The 9,933-nt window shown below is 40.2% G+C and overlaps 1 protein-coding gene across 1 annotated transcript; it reads left to right on the top strand.

Moving 5' to 3' along the window:
• The first annotated feature begins 936 nt into the window (after window positions 1-936).
• Window positions 937-8,346, top strand: ndfip2 (Nedd4 family interacting protein 2). Its single transcript, XM_029521021.1, has 8 exons — window positions 937-1,121; window positions 3,622-3,847; window positions 4,051-4,181; window positions 4,538-4,625; window positions 4,931-5,055; window positions 5,151-5,217; window positions 5,321-5,426; window positions 5,503-8,346. The coding sequence occupies exons 1-7, from the start codon at window positions 1,095-1,097 to the stop codon at window positions 5,422-5,424; spliced, it is 768 nt and encodes a 255-aa protein (XP_029376881.1). The 5' UTR covers window positions 937-1,094; the 3' UTR covers window positions 5,425-5,426; window positions 5,503-8,346.
• Window positions 8,347-9,933: the final 1,587 nt, after the last annotated feature.

Here is a 9,933-nt window from a genome sequence, read left to right as displayed (position 1 = left end):
TAGTTGATTTAGCGGATGAAAAAAAGGAAAAACAAAATGTCCTTGTGGTGTATCATTGTGTCCAGATAATGTAGAATCATAAAAGCGCGATCCAGACATCAACCCATGAGCACAATATATTTAAGGTCAGTGTCTGTTTGGGATAATTTAACACACACACATTTCTTCTTGAGAGTGAGCAGTTAATGTTGGCCAGATTGTGTAAAGTACAATCCCCCAGTTGGCTCACAGCTGAGAGCAAAGACCATGAAATCCATCTGAGCCGATCCTCTGTGGGAGACAGCCAGGCAGGTTCAGGACCTGCTCTTTCTGCAGACGTTACAGATGCGTTACATTTACATCTGCAGCGTGTCAATTCACAACGTTTGTCAGACAAACCTGCAAATAATTCAGTGTGGTATGGTTTCAGATTGGCTGTGTGATTGACAGACTGTGCCACCCAATCAGGACGGAGCACAGGGCTCCTCCTCAGCTCCACCTTCACCTCCAAGAATGGTTTTCTTTGCTTTAAAAAAAAAAAAAAAAAAAAAAAGATGGCGGCGGACCTCCAGAGGCTTTCAAGCCTCAGCTCACCAAACAATGGGTGACGTCATGGTGGGTTGACTCTTGGTTCAACCGCCCCCCTTCAAGTTACCCAGAGGAAATATGTAAGCGGAAATATCATGATTCCGCCTTCAAAGTAAACCCTAACCTCAGCACGCATTCTTTCTTAGCACGCATGATCCAAAAATAATCATCCAATTTTGATACATGAATGATTTTCACAGGGACCGGTGCTAATTTTAATATGTAATACACCTAAAGCAATATAGATTTAGACGCAATATAAATATATAAATCTTACGTTGAAATGTTTCACCGGATGTTTTATTTTTCGGTTGAGCTTGGCTCCGTTGGTTTCGCCGTCAGCGGTGTTTTCTCAGCAGTTGCTCGGAAGATAGCAGCCGTTCCCCCCCCCCTCCCTCCCCTGTCTTCTAGCTTTGTTTGAGAAAAACTGTCTGCCGTCCGTGTCACCAACTTCGGAGTAAAAACAAAGGTCAGATTTTCGTCTGGTTTTCTCGGCTGGCTCCCCTGCCAGCTGAATCTGAATCGGGATGGACCCAGCGAGCCGATACCAAGTGGTGAGTGAGATCCGAGATCGAAACACCGTTTCTCGGCTCGGCCTAACCGACTCAGGAGGCAAGGCCTAGATAAAAAAAAAAAAAATATATATATATATATATATATATATGTATATATATGTGTGTGATCAAAACAGCTGTGTCACCCTGATTAGAAATCTACATTTTGTCTGCGCTAGCTGAGTACTGAACAGTTGCTGTATTGTGACTTTTTATTTCTCCACGAATTGTTTTTGTTTTCATAGCGAGCCTCTCGTCAGGCACTTCCGCATTGGCTAAGCTAACAGGAGCTAAGATCAGTCCTATAGGCCTTGAAAATTAGCAGCTGCATAAACGAAATTTCACACTACATTGAGCCCTTTCTTTGGTATATTTAGGTGCTAAAGACAGAATTCGTGATAAATGACACTGCTGCTGACACATTTGTAACTCGAGCCAAGCTCCAAGAAAGTGTTAGCACTGCTATCCTAACGAGTCACATTTATCAGTATTATGTTTTTTTAAGGATTATAAGTTACAGGATGAGTTTATTCCGTGTTTCAGTGCTCATGTCATGGGTGAAGGGACTAGTTCTAAGAACTAGATGAGCAATATCTTAATTACTAACGTTTTGTGAATCAGACTTGCTAGTCCCACCCCTTTGTTACACACTGATGATTAAAAAGTGGTTAATATTGGATAAATATTTGTGCAAACTGGCCCGAACAGGTAACAGCAGCAGCTGAAAAACACTGGGGGTAGTCATGATTGCTGGGATAAAGCCTTGTGTTGAGAGGGTTAGGTGTTAATCCCCCAAGGTTTAACAATAACCAAAGTAAATGAGAGTATTGTTCAAACTGCCCAACCTTGAACAAACTGTAATTTTCAACAATAGCAAAAGTCTTGTCAAAAAAAAAAAAAAATAGATGTACAGGCTTTCAGGCCGAGCTGATAATGGTTATCAGTGTTGTGACGTGCAGACGGCTCCATCCTCTTCTCCTTACACCCACACATTGTGCATGCTGCCTCTTGGTTTCTTTCTTAATGATTCTCAGATTTCTAAAAGAATGGGGCATTGCTGCTCTGAGCTGGCCTGTTCGAGTTCTGGGTATATTTGGACACACGAGGAGGCTTCAGGCTGTGTTTTTAAGGTCTTATGTAATCCTCTGTGCGTGGGACTGCGTTATGCTTTGTCCTTGATTCAGAGCCAATTGTCAGGCACTCATTCACTCTGCCTGGCACATTGACCCCTGCGCTGGTGGAGGGATGGCTCAAATTCCAAAGATTTCTCGAGAACTTAGTCGAATGAAATTAGTCAGGGTATTTTCCTTATTTGAAGTGGTTTCATACCATATCATCTGCTATACCACATCACCACATCTAACTGTGAGAACTTCATGGAAAAAGTTTTGACTATGGTTCTAATAAGAGGAACATAGATACTTAGATAAAAACTGCTACTAAGATTGCTCTTAGCATTTAGGCACAATCGCAGGTACTTTTTCAGATTTCCTGAAGTTAATAGACTGAAAAGTTAAAAGCAGAGGGGTTATGAAATGCGTCAAAACAACGCAAGCTTATTTTTTCGCTTTGTATGTAAAAAAAATTGATTCCACAGTCAGTCAGGCATAACACATGATCAGTTAGGCTGTTTGTTGTCGATTAATGCTGGATTGTTTGTTTGTGAATAACTAACATACATACACTGTGATGTGTTACTTAATGGCCTGATATCTGAGTAAAAGTCAAATGTTATCCAGGTCAGTTATCAACTTTATCATTCTCACACACGATTGGACCACAGATTGTTTTTGTGGGGCTGTAGGACCTTGATACACACCACAGAGGAGGTGCAATAGTCTCCCTAAACTGCCCACGCATATTCTGACACCATCATGTTCCCCCTCCACCCTCTGTAATTTCAGTCAACGTTTGACTCTTTGGTCTTACGGAAATGAATGTGACTTAGTGTGCAAAGAACTTTCTGAGCTGCTGGGACTCGAGCCGATTACACATGTATCACTTTCCTGTGGTGGTATACCAGTGTAGTTCTCTGCTCATCGTGTCTCAAAACATTCTGCTGAGGGCAATTGCTCCTACCCTGCACACACACCACCAGTTATTTCATTTGTGGTCATGCTTTATAACATCAGTCAAAGTTGTGAGACGAATCCAGATATCTTGAATATAACTTGATTCTGGGAAACCATTCAACAAACAGCAACGAGACACCAACTGTCTGAAATACATTGCAAAATGTGTAAAATAATTGTGGGGGGGGGGGCATATTTTTATTTTATTGTATGTATATCCTGTAGCCCTTAAGATCTCACTGATGCAGGGAGCCACTCTTCTCTCAGATTTACAAAGTCTCTGAATAGGAGAAAGTACATGATTGATGCCAGGTTTAGAAATTGAGAAATTTGGAACAGTGTGAGTGCCCCCCTTCGGGCAGCCACACTTTCGGGCTGGGTAATCAACTGACCCACTTGTTCTGACTCCCACCCCCAAACCCTAATAGTTGCACAATGAGGAAGACTCTTCGGAGGCCTCCACCAGCGAGCAGCAGCCATGCACCTCTGCCACGGTCCAGGCCAGCACCTCCAGGCAGGACCACAGTCAGGCTGAGGCTTCCACTTCCTCATTAGCAGGAGAGGCGTCAGGAACGTCAAGGTCTCAGGGAGAATCAGAGGCACCTCCCCCTCCTTACGCATCCATTGACCTTGGAGCAACTGCTGCTACACCCGGTGTGTTTGAGAGCCATCTTTTCTGCAACTTTGTGTGTCCAAATTGCTGTTGCAAACCTTTTGTTGCAGTAACAGGAAGCGTGCAACATTGTGGCAATTATTGGAGGGAATTCACTCATGAGTCACTGTTGATTTCCATTACCACATTACAGACATCTACTTTGCTAAGTATGGACTGTGGTTTCTTTTCTTCCCTTAAACAGAGAGTAGTTTCCAAGGTGACTTCCCAGTGCCTCCACCCTACAGCATCGCCACATCACTGCCCACATATGATGAAGCGGAGAAGGCCAAAGCGGCTGCCATGGCTGCCTCAGCTGTGGAGGTGATGCCACGGGTGAGTAAAAAACACTCTTCCTTCCACATGTGATGATCTGTAGATCTCTTACTTGATGTATGTTAGGTGGAGTTTACCTCAATGAATGCCACTGAAGCTGTCCCACCATAACACATGACAAATTATAACTTTTTAAATTTTACAGTCTGTATTTTGTTCTTTTCTACCAAACATCTTAGATGTTTCAAGCTACAAACAAGTGGCACATATCATCAGCAGCAACCATTTATCAAAATGCCAACAGACAAGACCTTTGATATTGCAGCTAATCTGTTGACTTGTAACTACATAACATGTCTGAGTGTTTCTGAACAGCCTTGTGGTTTATCTGGGCTTTGTGTGTGTGTGTGTGGTAGGATGATGAATTCCCCCCCAGAGATGATTTCAGCGATGCTGATCAGTTGCGAGTTGGAAACGATGGCATCTTCATGCTAGCCTTTTTCAGTGAGTCTGTCTCATGTTAACATTTTTGAAGTGTATGTCAAAATTGTTTGAACAAGCTTACAACTCACTCTTGAGCTCCTTTTATGTCTGACGTTAATAACTGATGTGAAGTCAGCGACCACAGACCGTTCAAATCTCTTATCATTGTTGCCTTTTGTTCGATATGTCCAAGGGCTTTAATTTAGAAAATTTCATATCCATTAAAAAAAAAAGGTGTTCCAAAAATGTCTTGTCTTGTCCTTGTCCTTTTGTTTTTTTGTTTTTTTATGTTGTGTCATTATTTTCCAAAATGCTTTTCCCTCTAGTGGCTTTCCTGTTCAACTGGATCGGATTCTGCTTGTCTTTCTGTTTGACCAACACCATTGCAGGACGATATGGAGCCATCTGCGGCTTTGGCCTGTCCCTCATCAAGTGGATTCTCATTGTCAGGGTATGTATTTTAACATTGTTAAACGTTAAGCGTTAAGATTTTACTTGAAGTGAAAATGTATTTATTTATTTATTTATTTTCTCTCTCGGTTGCAGTTCTCCGACTACTTCACCGGCTACTTCAATGGTCAGTACTGGCTCTGGTGGATTTTCCTGTTGCTCGGTGAGTTTATTATTATAATGCTTCTATATAATGTTTCTTTAAGAGCGAAATCAAGGAAGTCGAAGGTTCTGTTACAGACTAATGAATTTCCCTCTATCCACAGGTCTCCTGCTGTTCTTCAGAGGTTTTGTTAACTACCTAAAAGTGCGTAACATGTCAGAGAACATGGCCACCTCTCATAGAACACGCCTCTTCTTCTTGTACTAAAGGTAGAATACATTTAACTAAGAAGGTCTGTCAGGAACACGACATTGAGGCTCCTGTGACTGATTGTACTTTTCACAGGTGTCCACACCATCGCCATTCCTCTTCAATGTGAAGTTCCCTCCCGTTCCCTGGAATGACCTGACTGAGGAGCCTGGCAGTGGAGAGAGGAGGTGGGGAAGGAATGAAGGAAAGATAAGAGGGAGAAAGTGTTACCAGTCTTTAAAAAACAAAACACTCGGTCTGGAGACGCTACATGTGAACAAAAGCCAAAAAAAAAAAAAGATTTTGTTTCATTTTCCTTTGATTCAAAGCTCGGCATTGCCGAACCAACACGTCTGTCATGTTTCTTCAGAGCATGAGTGCTTTTGACAAACATGACTTTGGCCAAGACAGATGTTCCAAAATCCAATTTTAGACTTGACACTAAGTGAAAGCACAATGAAACAATGCCTTAGATGTTGGAAATGGCATACATAGTTTTGTAAGTCAGCTCATTTGGTCGTGTAAATGCAGTGACAGCAGTGTTATCAGTTTATAACTGAAGGAGAAAGCCTCACCCTCTTGAACATGACATTTGTAATTTCAAAATCAAAAGAATGTGGGAGGTGGAAAGTTACTGATTTTCCCTCCAACTTTTTTGTGAATTTTTCCAACCCTAACCCACATTACAATTCATCTCTGGACGCTTGAAGTATTTGTATTTACCATTCCACATTTATTTGGTTTCAGGGTGTTTTGAAGAAGTCTTAATTTAACTGTGATGTAGCATTTTCATGTGCCCAGTAACCTGCATGGTGCATTTAAATCAAATAAATAAGTACAAGCCGCAAAGCAAAATGGGAGAGTTTCATCTTGAGGGGCACTAAAAATCTGGGAGATGCCATTTACATCCAACACACCTGGCTGTATTTAATGTTTCGATCCGAGGTGCAGAAATTTCACACTTATTTCTGTTGATATTTGTCATTCAGTGGCTATAAAATATATGAGAGGGCAGAAACAGATCATAATTTGTCAAATGCTTCCATATTGTTCTTTTTTTTTTTATTGTTCAGATAAAGTTAAATAGAATCCCTGACCTTTGGACTTTAGTTAAAGTGAAACAGAAATCAGTAGAAGAACCAGAAGCCTGTTTGTCAGTCAAAGTAGTTAAATTTAAAAAAAATCATAATAGAGCATTGTAAACTTAATTCGGAATGTGCACAAACAAAAATAGATCTCTGGGCCTTCTAATGATGAGTGTCATGCTGACCTGACCTGTGCGTACCAAGTTGTTTTTTCCTTCACAACATTTCTGGAGATGGAGGCTCCCTCCTGTACTGGTTAACAATCTCCCTCTTTGAATCAAAGAAAAATGAACGGGAGGCTCCTGATAAGTCCACTTGACCCAAACCAAATTTTAATCATGTTTTTTACCTAATTTTTTCACTCTAACCTCCTTATTCGTTTGTCAAGGGTCATATGCACCTTGCTTTTTCTTCTCCACGCTGGTCTCCAGAAACATCTAGCAAAACCAAGTCTCTAAGCTCCCGAGGGGGCCACAGCTAATCAGTGAATGCTCCTTGGATAAGTCGGTGTTTTTAGGCCACACAGCCTGCTCCAGGGAGATCTGTGGAAAGTGGCCCTGAGATAGGAGGACTGCCCTGTATGTACCTCCTATCTCTCTGCTGCAGAAGCAGAATAAGCATTTTACATAGAGCACAGTGCAATAACTATTATTGTGCTTGGCTTGAGTAAAAACTCCATGGAGTGAAAGAGTCTTATGCAAATTCATCCTGTGATAATGGAATAAATGTAGTCGAGTAGTTTACTTATCAGATATGACATCAGGTTTGTTTGGGAATGAACTGGTTGTTCATGTTTAGGTGAAGCCAAGGTGCTGACTGAAGTGAAACGTGTGTGTTTTTGTGTGCATTGCACACACTCGCCAATGAAATTACTCCAAGTGACAACAAATCCGGGGAAAATGCAATGCAATAAAACTGATAAAACGTGACTGGTACTGTATGTGTTGCATAATCGAGAGAAAATCAGAACATGGGTCTCTGGGATTTTGGCTTTTAAGATAAGATTTGATTTGAATTCTCTTCCCTTTTCTTTCCTTGGAGTGACAAGCTTTCGGTGATGTAACTTAGCTCCAATGGGGACGGTGGTTCTTGTGTGGACAAACTCAATAACAATATCTGCAGAATAGAGTGCGTCATGAAAACGAAGCCTGACTGGACAATGAAAAAGAACCTTGCTCATCAATTATTTTTGCCATCCAGAAAATGAAATGTATATACCAGCTAATGCCAATTCATAATATTTGCACTTTGAGGAACTTATGTACAGTATGATTAAAAAAATCTGCTTAACTTGATGTGGGGATATAAATAGGAAAAAAAGTTATCTTTAGATTTTACAACTGGAGTTCTTAAATCATCCCAAATGGATTATTTGCCTTTTGCACTTTTTATTTTATTTTTATTTTTCTCAGTTATTTTTTTTAAATGGCACTATTGTAATTGTGTGTCAACTTTAATCGCTTTTAGCCTAAACTGTGACAGCTTGAGTGTTGCCAAGGGCTTTTGTTTTTTGTTTTGTTTTAGTTTTTTCTCTTTGGACTCATATCCCACTAACATCTCTTTCAGCAATATCAAGATCTTTCAATGATTTTAAGCTCTGCTGCATGATTTATCCACTTGGATGAGTGGGTTAATATTAGGATTAATCTATAAATACAAAAGTATTTCCTTTGTAAATAGATAAAAGAATAAACAAATTTGATGGCCATCAGGAGAATTCACTCTTGGTCCAGAAAGATCCATGTGACATCTTCTGAGACAATTGTTATACATTTATTGTTAATTGTAACTGGAATTTAATTGACAAACAATGTCTTGCTGAAATGCCAATAAAGTTCAAAAGCCTGCCAGTTAAGTTTTATGTCAGCTCATATATTTTTTTTCCCTAATCTGGAATGAATTCAGGGATCATATGATCTCACCGGTCAAACACTAAAATTAGGATTATTGATAATGTCATGTTCAGATAATGTTATTGCAGGTGAGAAAAGGTGTCTATACAACATACTTAGATGTAGTCCTGTTGTGTTATCTCCCCTGGCTTTCATCTCAGACGTCAGTGAAGAGAAAATTAATAGGAAAATGTAATGACCACCTATAAAGTCACCAATTCTGGGTTTTGCTGGTAAACACTAACTGTCAAAGAAAAAGCCCTGCAGTAAATGTATTACATTTGTTCTCCTTTTCAGCTTTGCCCCCCCCCCCCGGCACAAAAGCTTCCAAGAATGTGTGGTGCACTACGCAACCCAGTTAAGAAGCCACGACGTATGTCAATTTGAAGGCAAACTAACTCATTTTACAGAACGATCCTAGTGCAGATACTTTTGCACAGAACTCCATTGACATTCTTTGACTCCTATCTACCGAGTCGCTTACTGTAATGCACTTAGCATTCCTTCAATTTGGCAAAGGCTGACGAAAGCCACTCCAGAGTGAACAAAGAACGCACAGTGGGGCATTGAAAAAAGGCTCTTCTTGAATTAAATATTAATCCCATTGGCTAAAGTGGGGATTATTGTAGTACATGCATCAGTTAAGCAGCTAATACTGAGGAGGAGAAGGAAGGAGGGGCTTGAAAATGTAGGAAAGACTTAAGGTATCGTAAAAAAAAATATCCTGCATCGCTCTTTAGTAAAGTGTTTTGACATTTTGGAAAGTAGCCTGCATGAATAGCGTTGAGGATTAATGTGTAGAAGTGGCCGAAGAGTTGCTGTTTGCAGCTTTCAACAGCAGCAGCCCTGCAGGTGACTTAAAAGGACCTCAAGTACAGCACAGCACAGCACAGCACAGCTTCTGCAGCAACCACACTTTTAGAGCATTTATTAGTTCTTTAGGACATCTATCAATGACACAAACGCACCTGCACACCAGCACACCAACACACAACACACCACACGGCCAGGATGTCGTTACTTGGCAGCATAATGTGAAGCTAAATAGGTCAAATAAAAAGGTGTTATATAAAGAAACAGTGGGTGTCTCGAACAAGTTGCCGCTTTTCAGCGTGGTATACTCATTCTTATGCCATAAGAGCTTTCATTATTTCATCAAGGGGAGTGTTATGTTCAAGCATGATGGAATCAGTGTATCACAGTTTGTTGCATTTGTTAGTTTTGACAGGTTATAAGTTATATGCATATGGAGGAGGGATAGTTCAATACATTTCCATGTTATATATGCATCCCAACAACAAAGGTCATAATTCATCTTGTGAAGAAATAAATATGGAAATATTTTCTGGAAGGCACTTTATGGAATTTATTCGAGTTGGGAGGTGTGACATGAATATATTTCTGGAAAGTTAAGTTATTCAAAGTGTTTTACAAAACCAAATTAAGAATTTGAACTGTCAAAGTACCTAAATAATCTAAAATCCTAAAACAGAACAACTATTGCGTCACAGCTAGATACAGTAAGGATAATGTGAGAAGAAAAATGTTGC

This window comes from Echeneis naucrates, chromosome 2, assembly GCF_900963305.1.
Source record: "Echeneis naucrates chromosome 2, fEcheNa1.1, whole genome shotgun sequence".
NCBI classification, from domain to species: Eukaryota; Metazoa; Chordata; class Actinopteri; order Carangiformes; family Echeneidae; genus Echeneis; species Echeneis naucrates.
Note: the sequence above shows the minus strand (reverse complement) of the source record. Positions and strands in the feature narration are given on the sequence as shown.

What these genes read in the sequence shown, in the direction of transcription:
- ndfip2 (XM_029521021.1), top strand. Translation starts at nt 1,095, where the DNA reads ATGGACCCAGCGAGCCGATACCAAGTG. An exon ending in CAGCGAGCCGATACCAAGTG is followed by an intron (nt 1,122 to 3,621) that starts GTGAGTGAGATC and finishes AAACCCTAATAG; the next exon opens with TTGCACAATGAGGAAGACTC. An exon ending in CTTCATGCTAGCCTTTTTCA is followed by an intron (nt 4,626 to 4,930) that starts GTGAGTCTGTCT and finishes TTTTCCCTCTAG; the next exon opens with TGGCTTTCCTGTTCAACTGG.